Genomic DNA, 21638 nt, shown 5'->3' with positions numbered 1-21638 from the left:
ACTATTTCTGGGGCTCCTTCTTAGGCACTCTGATCCCTGAGGGATTTTCTAGGAAACAGCCAATGTGTCTCCACTATCCAAGAAGGATTTGTTATTGTTGTTGAGGTATTTTTACTTTTTAAAAATTGCAGGAGTTGGACTGACATGTGACTGAGAATGCCCTTTAGCACATCTCTGACAAATTCTAGGATGGTCTTTAGGGTCACAGTGGGGAACTCCCTGTGGCCCCCAAATTACAAGAAGCTCTCTACACTTTTTTTTTTTAGGCAATTGGGGTTAAGTGACTTGCCCAGGGTCATACAGCTAGTGTCAAGTGTTTGGTGTGAGGCTGGATTTGAACTCAGGTCCTCCTGACTTCAGGGCTGGTGCTCTATCCACTGTATCACCTAGCTGCCACCCCCCACCTTTTTTAACATAAATTTTTATTGATAGTTTTTTTTACCTCATCTAAATGTCCCACTGTATCCCTCTCCATCCCGAAGAACCATCCCTTATGATAAAGATTTTGTTTTCCAAAGAAAAAGATGAGAAGCAAATCAACAACTATCGATACACTGAAAAAAAAAGATCTGATACTCTATGTGATCTTCATACCTGTGGAAGCCTGCAGAGGGGAGTGTCCCCCCGCCCCACCCCCCTTTGTGGTATAGACAGCTCAGGACATTTTTGTGCTCTACAGCTCGTGGGTTGCTCCCGTTCATCCCTTCCGTAGACCAGCAGCTGCCCAAGTTTCATTGGCCAAGACTGAATGTTTCCATTAGCACTTAGACTCTTATCTTTGACTCATTTACCAGTCAGAAGCAAGAACCACAAAAGGGCCTGAAGGGAATGAGTTAGCAAGGAAGGCAATTAGTCCTGTGATCTGGGAGCTGTTTGCTTGTCCAAGCAAAACAGAGGCAGGAGAGAGCAGAGCCAGAACCACCGAGTGACCAGGAGGCAGATTGTGACCTCCTGCCTAGGAGCCGAGCAGGCAGCCTTGGGAGGGCAGAGATCCCCCTTCCCTGGATCTGTTAATGCAGAGATGCTGTAGAGGGAATTCTTTTTCAGGTTGAGTTAAATTAGAGGGCCCTGAAGTCTCTCCCTACCGTTCCGTGGCTTCAACAACATGAATGAAAACAATACTTTCGTGGCCACAAAACTCAGTGAAAATGCAATGGCCTATGTCCTACCTTCCAGTTAACATTAAAACAGCAACGTAAGTGAGGCAGAACCAATTCTTCAGGTCGCTTTGCCTAACTGTTTTGGGGGAATGTTGATCACAGAATCATTTCTCTAGAGCTGAAAGGGAAGCCACCCAATCCAACCTGTCATTTTACAGATGAGGAAACTGAGGCCCGGGAGGAGCAGGGACTTGCCCAAGGTCACACACACACACACAGTAAGCATCAGAATTGGGACTTGAACCCAGGTTCTCTGACTCCAGGACCGAGGTCCCTTCTCTGGCACATTTGCTGGGATTCTTCTACTGAGTCAAAATAAAAAGTCTTTATTAAGAAAAAAGGCCAAACACACATGTCTGAACTGGTGAATAAGTGGGTACCTCGGGCATCTTTGTTGATATCATCCCATTCTCAATGGCCTTTGAGGCCAGAGGAGGGGCTCCCTATGCCACCCCCAGGGCAGTGAGAGGCAACAGACCCATCAAAGATTGTACCTTGTCTGGCAGAGTAGGGCAGGCGCCCACGATCTCCGCATCTTCCACGGAGAAGTACTCGTTGGCAAGCAGGTTGTCAGTCAGACACTGGACATTGCGGATGTGGGTGACCAGCCGTTCTCGGTCCGCCTTGAGCAGCCTGATGCAAGAGCGGGCGTCCTGGGGCACTGCCGTCACCTCCGGGAGGGCTTGGATTTCCATGGCTAAGGGACTTTCCCCAAATTCATCTTTGGCTGCATCTGTCTCTGGGGTCTTTTGGCTATCAGACCCTTCATGTCTGTTGTTTCTCCTTCCTCACTAAAGGGCCTGGAAAGATAAAAGCAACAAGCTATTATTGAAACCAAGCGACAATTGCTTTCATTTTCTTCTGCTGAACCAAAAGTAGGAAAGAGAAGGGAATACACATTTATTAAGCATCTACTATGCACCAGGCACTGTGCTGAGGCCTTTACAGATATTATCTTACTTGATGCTCATAACAACCCTGGAAGGTGGGTGCCATTCCTAGCTCCATTTTACAGTTGAGGAAACAGGTAGACAGAGGTTAAGTGACTTGCCCAGGTCACGCAGCTAGTAAGTGTGTATGGGACAGGATTTGCACTGAGGTCTCCCTGCCTCCAAGGCCAACACTCTTCCCATGTTCTGCTTCTGGTAGTCTTCTCTGGGATGAGAAGGAGAGGCAGTGATTTGGTACAAGGAAGAATTTTGCCTGAGAGACACAGCTACCAATATTTTATTTTCAAAAGGTTCAATCCTACAAAGTTATTCATACTCATTTAACAATTCTGCCTGCCTGGACTCCAGAAAATAACTTTTCTCTTTAAAATTGGACAACTGGATTTTCTAAGTAGGAGTGGGAAGAGCTGCTTGATGAGGGATAAAAAGAGGAAGCCAAGCAAACAGAAAATCCCGCTGCTACCACTTCTCTTTTTGGTTCCTGATAATTTGAGTCACTTCTGCTTCACTAAGTTCTGAACTTCAGGATTTGGGCTTGGAGAACACCTTTCGGGGACCCCAGGATCTAATGCAGAGCTGTCCTCACCTTCCTTTTGTGCCCTCATAGACTCTTGTCACGGGGGCCAGCTGAAAATCCCGTCTGAACTCAACCAGGCTGGTCTTTGGATGGACAACCAGACAATCTTTGTTCGGCACCTACTATGAGCCAGGGACCATGCTAGGCTCTACAGATACAGAAAGAGGTAAAAGACAGTCCCTGCCCTCGAGGACCTCACAATCTGGGCAGACAGACACAGACACACACATGCCAAGCATAGTCTTGGAGAACGTAGGCTCGTTTTCCTGCCGGGCTGAGACATCAGCATGAGGTTCTCATGGAGGGGTTCCAATGACAGCAGCCAATCAGTAGGCAGTGTGGTGCAGGGGGTGGTATTCTAGACCAGGAATCAGGAAGACCTGGCTTTGAGTCTTGCCTCTTATGAGCTGCGTGGTCTTTGGGCCAAGTCATTTGACTCTCTCAGTCTCAGGTTCCTCATCTGTGAAATAACATCACCTACCTCTCAGGGCTGTTGAGAAGATCAGATGAGATCATCTACATGAAGGGTTTTGTAAACTTAAAAAATTACATAAATGTGAGTAATAGTAATTGTTATCTATTTTTTAATATTTATTTTTAATTTTCAACATTCACTTTTATAAGATTTTGAGTTTAAAATTTTCTCCCCCCCCCTCCCCTTCCCCCTCCCCAAGATGGCATGCAATCTAATATAGGCCATACATGTACAATCATATTAAACATATTCCCACATTAGTTATGTTATAAAGAAGAATTAGAACCAAAGGGAAAAAATACGAGAAGGAAGAAACAACAAAAAAAGAGAAAATAGCATGCTTCCATCTGCCTTCAGACCCCAAAGTTCTTTTTTCTGGATGTGGATAGCATTTACCATCATGAGTTGTTTGGAGTTGTCTTAGATCATTGCATTGCTGAGAAGGGCTAAGTCAATCAAAGTCAGTCATCGCACAATGTGGCTGTTACTATGTACAATGTTCTCCTGGCTCTGCTCACTTCACTCCGCATCAGTCCGTACAAGTCTTTTCAGGCTTTTCTGAAGTCCACCTGCTCATCATTTCTTATAGCACAATAGTATTCCATTACATTCATATACCACAACCTGTTCAGCCATTCCCCAATTGATGGGCATTCCCTCAATTTCCAATTCTTTGCCACCACAAAAAGAGCTGCTATAAATATTTTTGTACACGTGGGTCCTTCTCCCATTTGTATGCTCTCTCTGGGATACAGCCCTGGAAGTGCTTTTGCTGGGGCAAAGGGTAGGCACATTTTATGGCCCTTTAGGCATAGTTCCAAATTGCTCTCCAAAACGGTTGGATGAGTTCACAACTCCAGCAACAATGCATTAGTGTTCCAATTTTCCCACATCTTCTCCAGCATTTATCATTTTCCTGTTTTGTCATGTTGGCCAATCTGATAGGGGTGATGGGGTACCTCAGAGTTGTTTTGATTTGCATTTCTCTAATCAATAGTGATTTAGAGCATTTTTTCAATATGACTATAGATGGCTTTAATTTCTTCATCTGAAAACTGCCTGCTCATATCCTTTGACCATTTCTCCATTGGGAAATGACTTGTATTCTTATAAATTTGACTCAGTTCTCTATATGTTTTAGAAATGAGGCCCCTGTCAGAGACACTGGTTGTAAAAATTGTTTCCCAGATTTCTGCTTCCCTTCTAATCTTGGTTGCTTTGGCTTTGTTTGTGCAATAGTAATTATTGTCATTGTCATAAAGATAAAAAGAGAACTGGAAAGAAAGTTGCAAAAGTCAACAGACAGAAAGGCTGCATCGAGATAAAATTTATTAAGAAAAACAGACACAAGTCCTTGGCACTCTGCATGTGGGAAGAGGAACAAACGTGTGGTCTGATGTTTTACAAGTTGAGGAGGCTTTAGAACCATCAGCGTCATAGGTCTGCAGAGCCTTGAATGTCAGCGCTAGAAGAGACCTTAGAGGTCATTTTATAGATTAGGAAACTGAGGCCCAGAGAGTTAGTGTGCCTAAGGTCATTGCTAAAACTGAGATGAGAATCCAGGTTTCTCGACTCCCAGGTGAGCCTGGCCATAGCCAGGTGGAGGTGTGTTGGGCATGGGGTGGCCTGGCCGAGCTCCAGGCTCCATTGGGTGACAATCCTGAAAAGGAGGAACCTGCTAATGACTGGTCACATGGTTTCTGAGCAGCTAGTAGGCTAGGCAGTCAGAGAGTCAATCAGCAAGGTTTGTTTTGGACCAGGTAGCTCAGCTGGTTAAAGAACTTGACTGATGAAGGTGAGGCCACAAGTCCCATTCTTTGGCTTCCTGCCTCCTTACTGCCATGGACTGGACCCCTTCTGTGTGCCCTGGGCAGCTACCTCTGGAGGGAGTGGATGTGGTCTTGAAGTCCATGACCTGGTCTGGGTTCGAATTCTCACTCTATGAGCTCCATTACTCTGGACAAGGAGTTTAACCTCCCTGACCCTCAGTTTCTTTGTTGGTTACACGAGGATAACAGCTCTTTGTAAAGCTAAAAATGAGCGGAAGTCCAAAGTTCACTTCATAGCCCTGGCACTTGCCAGGGCTCGGAGGATCTGGGTTTGAACCTCAGCTCTGACACTTTCTGCCAGTGTAACTCTAGACAAGCCACTAACATCCCCCAGGCCTCAGTTTCCTCATCTGTAAAACGAAGGCCTCTGAGCTCTCTCCCACCCCCTTGGGCAAGTCACAACTTCTCCAGTCTTCGGTTTTTTCATCTCTAACGTGAGGTGAGTGGAGCGGATGCCCTCCAAGGTCTGGTGACCCTCTGAAACCGCAACAGGGGCACAGTGGGGAAAGTCAGGACACAGAAGGCGGTAACAGGAAGCAGCACTTTATGCTCTGACAGAAAACTGTGGGTCTGGACCTTTCACTTTGGGGAAAGCACCTCAAGAGAGGAAAGTGGTCTGGCCCAAGTCCTGGTCTCTGACGCTTTAGCTCAGTCACAGACGTCTCAGTGGGGTTCACTTCTCACCCTAAAGGAGCAGCCACACCCCTCTTCTCGCCCTCCCCAAAGGGCTGGTGGAAGAGGCTTCTGCTGGGTAAGTCATCTGGAGATCCCCTGAGAAAGGCCTCAGAGTCAGAGCCTCTCCAGCCTTCCCAGATTCCTTCTTTCTTGATCTACAAGGCATTTTCTCTCCTTGCCTATCCCAGCCTTTCCAGGGCTGGAGTGTCTGGTCTCTGACTCACATGAATGCCCTTTTTAGTCGGGCATTTTGCTTCATGATAATGAGTAAGCACTTAAAAAGCAAAAAAGAAAACCATCTGGTTTCTTACTCTAACTGGGGAGAGGCTGTGTGGTGTAATGGATAGTGCTCTGGATCGAGGGGTCATGAAAACCTGGCTTTGAGTCCGGCCACAGATGGTTGCTAGCTGTGTGGCCCTAGGCACGGCACAACCTCTCTGGGCCCAGTTTCTGCAGAAGGGAAATGAGAGGGCTGGGCTCAGTGATCTCTAAAGAGCATCCCAATTCTAAATAATTAGCATTATTCCTCTTACTACACAGTATTCCACTTATTACACTGCACCCCTACAATTATTTCTTTTTTTTTTTTGAGGCAATGGGGTTAAATGACTTGCCCAGGGTCACACAGCTAGAAAGTGTCAAGTGTCTGAGGCTGGATTTGAACTCAGGTCCTCCTGACTTCAAGGCTGGAGCTCTATCCACTGTGCCACCTAGCTGCCTCTCTACAATTATTTCTTAAGGGAGGCCACTGTGTTACTGCCCAAATGTTTATAGAGCTTAGGAAGATGTATACCTCAGCGTGTACGCAGGCTCACCCAGGAATCAAGTAGCCTCAAGACCAGATGAAGCTAGGCTTGGGGCTGGGGCCGCTGATCCCCCAGGAGTCTTCTGGCCACTGCCACACTGCCTCCCTTACCAGAGGCTTTTAGAGGCAAGGCAGTATGGAACAATAGAAAGAAGGGGAGACGTGGAGTCAGAGGTCCTGGGTTCAAATCTCGGCTTCTGTGATGTGGGTGAGTTGATAAACCTTCTGGGTCTTTGGTTTCCCCATCTGATGTTGAGTCTGAAGGCCTGACTTTGAATTCCAGCTTGTGTCCCAGACTAAGGTCAAGCCAAAGCACTGACCTGCAGAGGGTGTGGCAGGAAGCCAAGAGCTGCAATGACAGGGCCAGAAACCCAAAATGAACCTAGGACGGGTTTCTACGGTTTTGGAATTTAACCTGTAGAACAGCTTCACGTGGACTGTCTAGACTTCTAGTTTTTTGGTAAGCATGTCATCTGTGGAAATACAGGTGCTAACAAGCAGGAAACCAGAACTGTGGGGCAGCAGAAGGAGGTGGGAGCACAAAGGACGAGGGGCCTGTTCCCCAGAAGCCCCTGAATGTGCCAAACAACCAGGGACAGGTCAAGATGACCCGGTGGTATCCCTTCAAAAAAGGAGTACCACACCAGTGCCCGCAAAGCTCGGATGGGGCTTTGGGGGCCTGTGCCAAAGAATATAAATTAAATTAGAATAAGGGGACGGGCATCTGGATGGAGCAGTGGATAGAGCATTGGTCCTGGAGTCAGGAGGACCTGAGTTCAAATCCAGTCTCAGACACTTACTAGCTATGTGACCCTGGGCAAGTCACTTAACCCTGATTGCCTCACAAAAAAAAAAAAATTAGAATGAAGGTAAAAGATACCAGAAATGGGACCTGTCCTGGACCTGTTTCAGGTGTGTCTGGCCTCGGAATTGGGTGAAAGGTCGCACCAGGAAGAGTCAACGGGATATTGGAAGGGAAGGAGATGCCTCAGAGAACGTGAAGTTCTGTCTCTCTGGGAAGAGGGGCATGGAATTTTAGCCAGGCTCTAAGCTACAAGCCTGCTGCCAGACCTGCTGGTTGGCAGGGGTTATTCAACTATTTTTCAGTCTGTCCAACTCTTTGCGACCCCATTTGAGGTTTTCTTGGCAGAGATGCTGGAGTGGTTGGCCATTTCCTTCTCCAGCTCATTTTACAGGTGAGGAAACTGAGGCAAACAGGGTGAAGTGACTTGGCCAGGGTCACACAGCTAGGAAGTGTCTGAGGCCACATCTGAGTTGAGGAAGATGAGCCTTCCTGATTCCAGGCCTGGCGCTCTTTGCACTACGGCGCCATCTAGCAGCCTTAGCGGAGGAGCGCAGCCGACGCCAGCTGAGCTGCATTTCCATTTCTGGGTAATGTCTGTTCAAAGCCCAAACACCACTAGTGACCACAGCTGTCACTTGAAGCCCTCAAGACTCGAATGACGAATGCTTGACTCCTCCCAGCGGAAGTGCTGATGGAGAGGCTGCACACAGCCCCTCGCTGAGAACTTAGAACAGGGAGCCAAGACAGTCACTCCTGCAGGGAGGTGCTGAGCTCATCAAAGAAGCAGCAGGGTTTTTCACAATGTCTGAGGGAGGGCAGGAAGCCAGGGGAGCTTTGGCAAATCAGGAGACTTCCCGGAATCACCCACTGATGGAAGGCTCCTTCCCCTAGCAAGGAAATCCACGCCCTGGGGAAGGAGCGTAGCTGACCACAAGTATTTCTGCCGCCCTGGAAGGGACTTTTAGAAAGCATGGCATCTGAAATCTGGCTTCCAGCCAACTCAAACCAACCTCCCCAAAGTTACCAGGGACCTTGTGATTGCCCAATCAAATGCTCTTTTCTCAGGCCCATCCTTGGGGGCCTCTTGGCAACACGTGGCACTGCTGAGCCCCTGCCCTTCTCTCGGTTCTCCTCTGCTCAGTCTGCTTTCCAAGATCTTTGGGTCAAGTCCACTTACTGCATGGATCCCGAACGCTCTAGCCTGGGGCCTCTTCCTTTCTCCCACACCCTCCCACCTGGCAATTTCATCAGCTCTTGTGGTTCAGTGATCATCTCTGTGCAGCTCTAGTCTCTCTTCTAAACTCCAATCAATTAACAAGCATTTATTAGATACCTACTATGTGCCAAGTACTCTGCTAAGTGTTGAAGACACAAATACAAGGAATGAACCAGTTTCCACTTTCAAGGAGTCTGTTCTTTTGTTTGTTTTGTTCGTTTGTTTTTTTTGGTGAGGCAATTGGGCTTAAGTGACTTGCCTAGGGTCACACAGCTAGTGTCAAGTGTCTGAGGCTGGATTTGAACTCAGGTCCTCCTTACTCCAGGGCCGGTGCTCTATCCACTGTGCCACCTAGCTGTCCCCTAAGGGATCTATAGTCTAATGAGAGAGACAACATGTAGGCCTACATAAGCATCTCTAGCTTAAATATAAAGGGGATAAAATAAACACAAAGGTAAATGTTGTTAAAGACAAGTCAGCAAGGGAGGCAGGGCCCTTGCAGGTGTGGGGGATCAGAAAAGGCTTCACGCAGAAGATGTCTGTTTGAGCTGCCTCTTTTTTTTTTTTTTTTTTTTTTGGCAAGGCAATTGGGGTTAAGTGACTTGCCCAGGGTCACACAGCTAGTTAAGTGTCAAGTTCTGGTCTGAGACCAGATTTGAACTCAGGTTGCCCTCCAGGGCCGATGCTCTATCCACTGAGCCACCTAGCTGCCCCTGAACAGCAGGACTCTATGAGGCTGAGACACAAAGGAGTGCATCCCTCACAGAAGGGATGACCAGCCAGTCCCAGGGCGCAGAGGGGAGAGACGGGAGCATCATGGTGAAGAACGAGAAATGACCAGGTTGGCCGGACTGCAGGGTGAGCGGGGAATGATATCCAATAAGGCTGGAAGGCTGGCGGGGGTCAGCCGTGCAGGGCTTTTAAAGTGAAACAGGAGTTTCTATTGTATCGATCAGAGAGGCAATGGCAAGCCAGCATTGGCCTGGACTGACTAGGGAAATCACATGATTAAGTAAAATCACTTTGGCAACACTGTTGGGGATAGGCTGCCGTCAAGAGAGACAGGGGAAGGCAGACCAGGTAGGCAGCTGTGGCCATAACAAAGGACTAACCACGGAGGAGTCTGTCTGAATGGATTGGAATGGTGGATGATGTTGTGGAGGCAGGGACAGCAAGGTCTGACGAGTGAGTGGATTCAGGGAGTGGGTGAGTGAGGTGGCCAGGATGATGCTGAGCCAGTCAGTCAGCATTTATTAGGTGGGACGGTGGTTAGAACATTGGATTTTTGGAGTCAGGAAGACCTCAGTTCAAATCCAGCCTCAGATGCTTCCTGTGTGACTTAAGGGAAGTCACTTAATCTGTCTACCACAGTTTTCTTATCTGTAAAATGGGGATGATAATAGCACCTATCTCTTAGGATTGTTGTGAAGACAGAATGAGATAACATTTGTAAAGCTCTTTACAAACCTTGAAGGGCTATGTAAGTGCCAGCTCTCATTTCTTTATTAAGTGCTTACCGGTTGAAAAGTGTTTGAGAGATCCTGTTGGAAATATCCACTAGGCAAATGATGATGTGAGATTTATATTTTCAGCTAGAGATAGGCATCTCAAACTCAACACGTCAAAAACAGAATTCATTGTTTTTCCCTCAGAAATGCCCCTATCCCTTTCCTTATTTATTTCCGTCCATATTCCGCTTTCCTCCCTTATTACTTTTGAGATACGGGAACCCTTCTGGTCACCTGGGTTCACAACCTCAATGACATTCTCTACTTGTTACTCTAACTCTTGGCACATATCTGTTGTTGAGTCATTTCAGTTGTATCTGACTCTCTGTGACCTCTTTTGGGGTTTTCTTGGCAGACATACTGGAGCGGTTTGCCATTTCCTTCTCTAGCTCATTTTTACAGATGAGGAAACTGAGGCAAACAGGGTGAAGTGACTTGGCCAGGGTCACAAGTTGCCAAATCTTGGCATTTCTTTCTCCACATCTCTTGGATGCTTCCTTTTCTGGACACTCACACAGCACCACCCTCACTCAGTCCTCTCCCTTAAATTAGTACAGTAGTCTCCTCTCCTCGTGCCTTCTCCCCACTTCAGGCCATCTTCCATACAGCTGCCAAAGTGACTTTCCTGAAGTGTGGATCTGACATCGTCACCCTCGGGGACCAAGTAAATGCCTGTGTTTAGTATTTAGAGCTTTCCATAAGCCAGGTCCTTCCTACCTTTCCGGTCTTCTTACACACGTTACTCTTCTCCATGACTCTGCAAGCTGGCCATACTGCCTATCTGCCATTCTCCAGCTGTAATATTCCATCTACCATCTCCATATCTTTGCACTGGCCATTTCCCATGCCTGGAATGCTCTTCCCCCTCAATTCTCCCTCTCAGAACCATCCCTGCTTCCTTTCAGACTCAGCTCACGCACCACATTCCACAAGAGGCCTTTGCCAGTCACCCCCAGCCGCCAGTGCCTTGTTCTTTAAGCACACTTCCATCTGCCCTGTCTCTATCTTGTATGTATCATCTATGCACACACGTGGGCCACCCCACAAACGGGTCACACGGTCACATAAAGACTTCCACTTACTTTCCCTAGATGACATCATACGCTTGTTTTAGGACCCAATACTTTCTATTGACCTTCCTAAGACATTTTCCTTGTTATAACTTTTTAAAAAGAGAGATCTCTTGAAAAGAGCCCTGCAACCAACAAGTGCCTACACACACTGCGACCCTCGGCAGTCCTCAGGAAACCTGTTCTGACCTCCCATTGTGCCCGTTAACTGAACTGTTCATTGGCAGGTAGTTGACAGACCTGGAAGGGACCTTGTTAGAGGCTTATGGCATGTAACTTCCCCCTCTTTTTCCAACCAAACAAATCAAGATGGTTTATTATACAAGTGCCAAGCTTAGCCACAAAGACAGCACATAGTCCAGAATGCCAAGAGCGTCCAAGGCAAGCAACTAAGTGAAATGATTTCAGGCAGGTAGACCCTCCATTAAAAGATGGAAGGAATGTGCTTTGTCAGGAGGAATCAAGTGACAGTCAGATGGCAGAAGCGGGCAGAGCTGGGACAATGCTCTGCAGGGCGCTCCAGCATCCCACGGTTCTGCTCCTGTGGCCTCTGGGACCCCTGCCTCACTTTCCTTCTCCTGTGCTTCTTCCTCCAGCCGGCTACCATGGTGGTGGAGTGGGAATCAACTACACACAGTAAAAATTCAGAACCACGCCTCATTTTACAGATGAGAAAACTGAGGCCAGGAGAGGTGAATTGACTTAGCCAAGGTCATACACAGCTAGTAAGAAGTAGAGCCAGGTCTCCTGACTCCAAATCCAAAACTCTTTGCATTAGGCCACCCTGGATCTCCATAGCCATAGAATGAGACATTTATTGGTTGGCCTTTTTCCATTGTGGAGAGTAGGATGGGAATAAACATTTATATAGTGTCTCCTAGGTGCCAGGCACTGTGCTAAGCCCTTCACAATTCTTATTCCACTTGATTCTCACAACAGCTCTGTAAGGGAGGTGCTGTTATTATTCCCATTTTATAGTGGAGGAAACAGAGGCAAACAGAGGGTGAGTGACTTGGATAAGGTCACACAGCTAGTAAGTGTCTGAGGCTGGAGTCTTCCTGACTCCAGGAGACCCTGCACCCTGGAAGCCAGCCACCTCTGACAGGTTGGAAGTGCTATTCAAAAGGACAGCAAATTGAAAGCCCTTCTGGAGGAAAAGGCGATGAAATACAGAGTCTAAATAAGCCTGCCGGAAGGAAGTCGTCATAAGAGGAAGTCCTCAAAGAGGTTTTACTCTGTGGGCAGAAGCAGCCAATTAGTATCGTGGGGATTGTCAGGTTTGGTGACCCCACGTGGTGGAGTCCTCACATTCACACAGCCACCACCCTGCTCAGGTCCCCATCACCAGGACTCCCCTCACAGCCTCCTAATTGGGTTCCCTGCCTCCAGACTCTCCGCTCTCTAAAGAGACTCCTGAAGTATAGATGGGACCAGGGCATTCCCCTGCTCAATCATCTTCAGTGGCTCCCTATTGCCTCTAGGATCAAACATAGACTCCCCTGTGGGAGCAGCTAGGTGGCACCATCGTGCACATTGTGCAGGGCCTGAAGTCAGGAAGACTCCTGTTCAGGAGTTCAAACCTGGCCTCAGCCATTTACTAGCTGTGTGACCCTGGGCAAGTCACTTTATCCTGTTTGCCTCAGTTTCCTCATCTGTCAAATGAGCTGGAGAAGGAAATGGCAAACCATTTCACTATCTCAGCCAAGAAAACCCCAAATGGGGTCATGGAGAGTCAGACACTGAACAATATCAAACAACAGCATTCTAATTAAACCCTTCATAACCCCATTGCTTCCGCCTTATTCCCCCTTACTTCTCTCCATGCTCTCCCGGTAGGGCCAAAGTGGCTTTCCTGCTGTCATTTACACACAGCTCTCCTTCCTGTCTCTGCCTTTGCGCTGGCTGGCCCCACACCAGGAATGCATGTCCTCCTCACTACACAGACCTTTGGGATCCCTTCTGTTCAGCTCAGGCGCCGTCTTCTGCATGAGGCTTTCCCTGACTCTCCCCAACTGCCTGGCCTTTCTCTATCTGTATAATTTGAATACACACACCTCTATATTTGCATGTTGTCCCCTCATCATTAAAACAAGCTCCTTGAAGGCAGGAAGCGTTTTGTTTTTAGTTTTGTATACACCCCAGTGCCTAGCACAGTACCCGCTTATTAAATGCTTGTTTATTGATGCTGTATAACATAAACATAAAAGGGCCTTTGGGGGTGGGGGTCTCAATAACAACAGCTGACATTTATATCATTCTTTAAAATAGACTAAGTGCTTTCTAGACATTACTTCAATGCATCCTTACAACAACCCTGTTAAGGTAGATACTGTCATCCCATTTTACATATGAGGAAACTGAACCTGAAACAGGTGAAGTGACACCCCCCTCTCCCAAGGATAACACATCTATAAGTGTCAGAGGCCAGATTCCATGTGGTAATGTTTGTTAATCACCTCTTAGGTACAAGTCACTGGGCCAGATTCAAAGGCGTTTTAGGACTGGATCTCAGTGGCTACATCCAAAAGATGCAAATAGGCCATATCCGCCCCCACACACCAAGGAGTCCCTACTACAATAAACCTGAGGGATCATCAGTCTCAGCCCAGGGAGGGGAGCCCACCTCCTCTCCAGGCAGCCCAGGCCACCTTGGGGTTGCTCCACTTGGTAGAAGTCCTTCCTGATACCAACCCAAAATAGGACCCTTTGCAACTTCTGCCCCCTGAGGCCAAACAGATCAAGTATTCGTTCCTCCATATGAAGGCCCTTCAAATAGCTGAAGACAGCAAAATTCCTAACAGTTATTTAAAAGTGGAATGGAAGAGAAGGTTTCTCCTCCAAGGGAAGTCTTCAAGGAGAGGCAAGATCCCCCTTGCTGGGGATTAGAGAAGATGAGAGTCGGAAGGACCCCACCCCCACACCCCTCACCCCCATGGCCATTGAGTCCAACTCAATAGGGATGTTTTACGTGAGACTTTAGAAGGGCGTCTTGGTCAGGTTTAGGTTGCACGAGGTTCAGTCATTCCAATTCGGATTCTTGTGTCCAGCTGCCTGCTCTCAAGAAGGTCAAGGCCCAGATAAAATCTATCACAGGGTCCTGAAAGAAACTGTGACTGTGATTTCTGAGACGCTGTTGGAGGTCTTTTAAAAAACCACGGAGAAGGGGCAGCTAGGTGGTGCAGTGGGTAGAGCACTGGCTCTGGAGTCAGAAGGACCTGAGGTCAAATTCGACCTCAGACACTTGATACTAGCTTTGTGACCAAGTCACTTGGCAAGTCACTTAACCCCAACTGCCTCACCAAAAACAAAAACAAAAAAACCAAACACACAAAATAACAACAACAAAAAAGGATGGAATTGTGTAAAATAAATAATAATAATAAACCATGAAGAACAAGAGGGGTCCTATAGGACTGGATACAGCAATAAAATTTAAAAATTGCAGTTTTCAAAAGGGGAAAGAGAGACTACAAGCCAACAGATTTTACTTCCATTCCTGGAGGAAATCTAGAATGCATTTTTAAAGGGATGACTGGTGAGTATTTAAAAAGGGAAGTAAAAATGACAGGAATAGTCAAATTGAAGGGATTAAGGAAAGTCTGGCACACTAACTGGTGTTGGAGCTAACTGCTGGTGGAGCTGTGAATTAGTACTACCCCTTTGGGCAAGTAATTTGGAATTATGCAAACAAAAAGGTTTAAAAGCAATCCTAGTGATTGCTCTGCTAGATTGTGCCTCAAGGAGATTACTGAGGAAAAGAAATGCTCTATAGACACCAAAATATTTACAGTAGCACTTTTGATGGTAACAAAGAAATGGAAACAAAGTAGATGCCCACCAACTGGGGAATGACTAAACAAATTATGATACAGTAATGTAATGGAATATAACTGTGTTATAAGAAACAATGAAAGTGCTGAATACAGAAGAAGCATAAAAAAATTCACGTCAGCTGATGCAAGGAAAGGCAGTAGCACCAGGAAAACAACGTACACGATGACATAAATGGAAAGAATAACAGACGCAAAGTAACCAGAGATGAATTCTGGGAAATTATAAAGAACAAGCCTGATGCTGAAGAAGAGACAGAAGAAGACAGCTCCCTCTGCTCCTTAGCACAGATGGGGAAAAGGGACTCCTGGGCATGGAATACTGCATGTATTGTCTCAATTCCTCCCCACCCCACCCCTGCCATGTATAGATTGGTTGTGCTGATTTTTTTCTCTTCTTCCTGTTTTTCTTTTTAAAATTTAATTAATTTGCTTTTTTTGGTGAGGCAATCGGAGTTAAGTGACTTGCCCAAGGTCATACAGCTAGTAAGTGTCAAGTGTCTGAGGCTGGATTTGAACTCAGATCCTCTTGACTCCAAGGCCATAGCTCTATCCACTGTACCACCTAGCTTCTCCTACTTTTTAAATTTCTTATAAAGGATGGCTCTCTGGGAGGAAACAGGGGAAAAGATACAGGAAAAAATTAGGTCATGTAAAAACAAAAGCTATCAATTAAAAAATATTTCTTTTTAAAGGGGAAGTGATGATCACTAGGAACTGGGAGGGGTTTATCAAAATCAGGTTATGCTAACCCTACTTCCTTTTTTTTTTTTTTTTTAAACAACATTACTCAACAGGCACATCAGGGAAATTTAATGGGCACAGCAATTCTGGATTTTTAGAAAGGCAAAATTCCCCTGATATCTTTGTGGACAAGAGGGAAAGTGTGAGTGTAGACTGAATGACAGCACAATTTGAGCGATATGGAAGAAGCTGAATGACTAGACCCAAAGAGTTGTGATTGGAATGACAGTAACATTAGAGTCAGGTCTCTACTACAGAGCTCCAGGATTCATCCTTGATCCGAGGCTGTTCAACATTTTTATAAATGTCTTAGAGGACAACATCAAGGCAAATGTGTCAAATTTACAAATGAAAAGAAAGCAAAATCAGGATCTAAAGACATTTGGGGAGGCTAGAACACTGGGCAGAATCTAATGAGATAAAAGGTTAGAAAAGATAAATACACAGTTTTGCACATAGGTTCAAAAACCAAACTACATTAACACAGGGCAAGGAATATGGTGCTAGAGGAGCAGTGAGACCCAGCATTGAGCGTGCCAGGCTTGATGTCGGGAAGACCTGGATTCAGGTCTTAACTTTGACCCTAGCTATATGGGGTTATGGATGAATACAGACCTCTTTGGGCAAGGAATAGTTTACCTGTCAGGTCTATGGAGAAGGGAAGAATTTACGACCAAGCAAGAGATAGAGAGCATTACAAAATATAAAATGGATAATTGTCATTATATTAAAGCAAAAAGTTTTTGCACAAACAAATCCAATGCAACCAAGATTAAAAGGGAAGGAGAAAGCTGGAAAACAATCTTTACAGCAAGTGTCTCTGATAAAGGCCTCATTTCTCAAATATATAGAGAACTGAGTCAAATGTATAGGAATACAAGTCATTCGCCAGTTGATAAATGGTCAAAGGATATAAACAGGCAGTTTTCAGAGGAAGAAATTAAAGCTATCTGTAGTCATATGAAGAAATGCTCTAAATCACTATAGATTAGAGAAATGCAATTAAAATAACTCTGAGATACCACCTCACCCCTATCAGATTGGCTAATATGACAGAAAAGGAATATGATAAATGTTGGAGAAGATGTGGGAAAATTGGAACACTGATGCATTATTGGTGGAGCTGTGAACCGATCCAACTCTTAGAAAGCAATTTGGAACTATGTCCAAACAGCTATAAAACTGTGCATACGCTTTGACCCAGCAATAGCACTTCTAGGGCTGTATCCCGAAGAGATCATAAAAATGGGGAAAGGACCCACATGTACAAAAATATTTATGGCAGTTCTTTTTGTGGCAAAAAAAATTAGAAATTGAAGGGAAGTCTATCAATTGAGGAATGGCTGAACAAGCTGTGGTATATGAATGTAATGGAATACTATTGTTCCATAAGAAATAATGAGCAAGAGCAGCTAGGTGGCGCAGTGGATAGAGCTCCAGCCTTGGAGTCAGGAGGACCTGAGTTCAAATCTGACCTGACACTTGACACTAGCTGTGTGACCCTGGACAAGTCACTTAACCCTGACCGCCTCACCAAAGAGCAAAAAAAAAAAAAAAAAAAAAAGATGAGCAGGCAGACTTCTGAAAAACCTGGAAAGACTTGTAGGGTCTGATGCTGAGCGAAGTGAGCAGAAGCAGGAGAATGTTGTACACAGTAACAGCAACACTGTGTGAAGACCAGCTTTGATAGACTTAGCTCCTGTCAGCAATACAATCATCCAAGGCCTCATGATGGAAGAGGCTATCCACCTCTAGAGAAAGAACTGTGGAGTCTGAAGGCAGATTGAAGCAGACTACTTTCATTTTCCTTATTATTTATGTGGTTTTTTCCCCTTTTGGTCTATTCTTCCTTCACAACATGACCAATACGGAAATATGTCTTACATGATTGCACATAAACAACCTATATCAAATTGCCTACTGTTTTCAGCAAAGGGGAGGGGAGGGAAGGGAGAGAGGGAGAAAAATTTGGAACTCAAAATTTGTAAAAATGAATGTTAAAAATTGTCTTTACATATAATTGGAAAAAATAAAATATTATAAAAAAAGAACATGGACCCCCCCCCGAGCCTCAGTTTCTTCATCTGTAAAGTTGCACAGCCCTCTCTCACTTCAAACCGATTCTCTTGCAGGTCACAGCATCACCTCCCAGATGCCATGGTCTTCTTCGAGAACAAAGGACAAACAACAACTATAGTACGTAACTCCCAAAGTTGTTATGAGCTCTGTAGGCTCGCTCTAAAGGGCTATAGCAGTAGTTGTTTGTATTACTGAGGCAGCCGTGTGGTTCAGTGAATAGAGCTTTAGATTTGGAGTCAGAAAGACCTGTGTCTGAATCTTGCCAGACCTGTACTAGCTATGTGCCCCTGGGCAAGTCCTTTAACCTCTGTCACCTTCAATTTCCTCATCTACAAAATGGGGAGAACAGTACCAACCTCCTAAAGTTGTTGTGAGGCTCAAATGAAATCATATTTATAAAGCACTCTGCAAACTTTAAAAGGATATATAAATGCTAGCCATCATTGTTGCTGTTGTTGTGAGACAGAGGGGCACGTCAAAAGGACCTGGGAATTTTTGTGGCCATAAGCTCGGTGGGGTCAGCCTAGGACATGGCAGCCAAGACATCTGACATAGAATCAGACGGTGGTAAGAGAAATGTCGTGTCCAAGAGGAGGACCGGTCTGATCACATAGGGAGCATTCCAGTCGGGCTGAGCACCATACTTTGGAAGGATCATGAGAAGCGATGACGAGTCCAGAAGAGTGACCAAGATGGCGATGGGGCTCAGTTCTCCTCTCCGGAGCGGAGGAGAGCAGCTCTCACCCTCATCAGCACCACAGCCTGGAAAGCTCCGAACGTCATGCCCTCCCCACCAAGTGTTCTCTTCTCAGACCATGCATCTCTAGTTCCTTAAAGTTATCAGCAACATCGTCATCATTACTTACCGATACTATAACTGCAGATTTGCACCAAGGAAAGTGGAGGGTTGTTTGATGCCTAAAGAAGATTTAAGAACCAACAGATAACTCTGGAACCATCCTTTACACTTGGTTGGTTGGCATTCCAACAGAGTACTTCACACACCAAGGGAAAGCCACAAAACCAATCAGCGCCCCATTAGTAGAGCTGGCTGGGTTTTGTTGGGTTGTTTTTCCTAAAGTATCCACAGATCCCTCCTTAGAGGATGTGCTAGTCGTCCAATATAAGCGTCTATGCAAGAACTGAAGTGACATGTGCCTCCCTGAAAGCCAATGATGGGAACTGATGGAAATAACAAAAGAAATAGGAAAGAGGGGGAGGAGAAAGAGAGACAGAAAGAGAGACACAGAGACAGAGAGAGAAGGAGGAGGAGGAGGAGGAAGAGAGAGAGAGAAGACAAGTAAAGGATAGAGAATACATGGCAAAGGGCTAGGAATTACACACCCCACTATAAGTCAGATGTCATTTTAAAGAATGCAGCTGTGTATATGATTACCAATTCCAGGAAATGGGGTACCTACTCCTTGAGGGCAGGGCCTATCTTTTGTCCTTTTTTTGTATCACCACCTCATAGCACAGTGTCTGGGACATTTGTAGGAGTTTCATAAATGTTTACTGACTGACTGACTGATCATTCTCTCATTACTACCAGCTGTTAAGGATTGTTAAGGTCTTCCTGAATCCAGGCCCAGCACTCTATCCACTGTGCCACCCAGCTGCCCAGAATGTAGCACTAGCTTATCTCATATTCTTGTCCTATATCCATACAATAGCCAGTCTAGAAAAATGGGGCTGCTCTCTAAGAACACACATACCTGAAACCCTGAAATGCATAGCAATCTTTTAACTCCTTTTACAGAAACTGAGGCCTGGGGTGGTTAAAAGTGAATTGCCAAGGTCCCACAAGTAGACATATGAACCAAGTAGGATTAGAACCTAGATCCTCTGACAGCAAAGCCAACGCTCTCTCCACTGCACCCTGCTGACCCATTCTTTAAAGTAAGTGCTATCTCCTCCAGGAGCCTTCACAGGTTCCCACCATTGGTAGAGACACTCTCCCTACAATCTCACAGAGCTCTTTTTCATCTAATTCATGAAACAAGCAATACTATACCTCCTCCCTAGAGGCTGCCTTCACAGCAGCTAGAGAGCTGATCCCAGAGTCAGAAGACCTGTGTTTAAGACCCATCTCTGACACATGTTGCCTGTGTGACCCTGGGCAAGTCTCTTAATCTCTCAGTGTTCTGGGTAACGGGCAGAAATCTGCATTGGTAGAAGGAGTTTCTATACCAGAAGTCCCCAATCCCAATGAATCATTGTCCAAGAACAGAGGTTCCATGAAGGTTGGCATTTCATTTTATCTGAACTCTCCCTCTGCCTCAGTGAATCTAGACCCATGCTCCAAAAACAGTAGATACACATCTCTAGGTGAAGGAATGCTTAATTACCAGCCACTACCTGTCTTCCTTATGTCCTAGCTAGCAATCTTGACATGTTGAGAACCACATTTATGTCAAAATAAATATTGTAAATTCACCCTAATTACTTCTGTCAACAACAGTCTCATGTTTTGTTTTGTTTTTGTTTTTTGAAATGATATGAAACTTTCTAGACAACTAATGAAGGTTAAAGGGGAAGCCTGTGTGTGTGTGTGTGTGTGTGTGTGTAATTGTCATAGGCAAGATCTGAACCCTGGTCTTCCAAATACTCCTCCAAATACTGCCCTGTGCTCCAGACACCAAGGCAGGCTTCGTGTATCATGAAATATACAAAACAATGGCTACCTTCAAAAGGAGGTCAAAGAGGAGCTGCTCTCTCTATGAAAAGATTCATTTTCTTCAACCCCACAAAAAAGGAGAGGTAGGGTAGTATAGTAATGGCAGGGACAAAGAACACGCTTGTTTTCCACATAGTTTCTCTTGCTGAATTTCCAGTTTTGGTTCACAGACAGTACTTTTTAAATGTGTTCAAGTGAAGTGACAAAAGTCCTTAAATCAGTTGAGACTCAGATCATGGATTTGAAGATTTAGAGCTTGAAGGAATTTCAGAAGTCATCTAGTCCACCCCTCCCCCATCTTACAGATAAGGAAACTGAGGCCTGAGAAGTTGAGGCATTTGCCCAAGATCTCATATGTTCTAAGAGGCAGAGCCAGTATTCAAACCCTAGCCCTCCAATTCCAAATCCAGGACTCTTTCCATCCCACCATGATGACTCGAACACAATATTTCCAGACTCACACCAGCTAAGAAATCAGGTGATCTGCTTGCTCTTCCACCATATGTAAGTGACATGAGAAAAATCATAGTGTCAGAAAACCTGGGTTTGTTATTTGCCAGCTTTGTGATCCTGGGCAATTTACTTAACTTCTCTGAGCCTCAGTTTCTTCATCTGTACAGTGTACATAATACTGTGGAAAGCACCCTATAAGTCACTTTACTTTCTGTGCATTCTCATGAGAATCATGACCTCTCTGGGCCTCAGTTTCTCTATCTGAAAAAATGATGGGCCTGGGATATGTGCCATCTTCTTGTTCTAGACCTATAAGCCCATAAACTCAAAGGGCTATATAACAAAGTTACATAAGAATTTTCTTTCCTGAGCAAATCATGGCAGCCTTACAAAACTCTGCACTTCTGGGGTTTCCAGACCTGTGATTTCCACTCATCCAGGGAAGTCCCAGCATGGAACTTCATTCTATCTGCTGCATGTCAGCAACTCATCTTTAATGGACAGTTAAGTCATAGCTAATGGGGGTGGGGAGAGAGAAGACCTGTCAGGTTCATGGTCACAAAGTCCATGGTCACAAAGCAGGGGGTCAAGGGCAGGATGCAGACACCAGGGTTTCCAGACTCCAAGGCAAGCCAAGATATTGCATCACTCGGCTTCCAGTTTTACATAGAGAAAGAAAAAAAGAACTCCCCCAAAAGTATAAACTGTGAACATTTCCCATACTTCTATGCTATGGAGGGGTGTGTGTGTGTGTGTGTGTGTGTGTGTGTGTGTGTGTGTGTGTG

General features: G+C 45.5%; 1 protein-coding gene across 7 annotated transcripts in view; it reads right to left on the bottom strand.

Moving 5' to 3' along the window:
- LOC114050520 (nucleotide-binding oligomerization domain-containing protein 1-like) overlaps positions 1–21638 on the bottom strand; it is a 51231-nt gene that overhangs the window by 22363 nt on the left and 7230 nt on the right. For all 7 annotated transcript variants that reach the window (XM_027872282.1, XM_027872280.1, XM_027872286.1 and 4 more), the window contains one exon: positions 1655–1960. In XM_027872282.1, the coding sequence (XP_027728083.1) occupies positions 1655–1855 (201 nt within the window). In that variant the 5' untranslated portion in view covers positions 1856–1960. The remainder of the gene's footprint in view (positions 1–1654; positions 1961–21638) is intronic.

This window comes from Vombatus ursinus, unplaced genomic scaffold (genome assembly GCF_900497805.2).
Source record: "Vombatus ursinus unplaced genomic scaffold, bare-nosed wombat genome assembly UNPS02014799.1, whole genome shotgun sequence".
NCBI classification, from domain to species: Eukaryota; Metazoa; Chordata; class Mammalia; order Diprotodontia; family Vombatidae; genus Vombatus; species Vombatus ursinus.
Note: the sequence above shows the minus strand (reverse complement) of the source record. Positions and strands in the feature narration are given on the sequence as shown.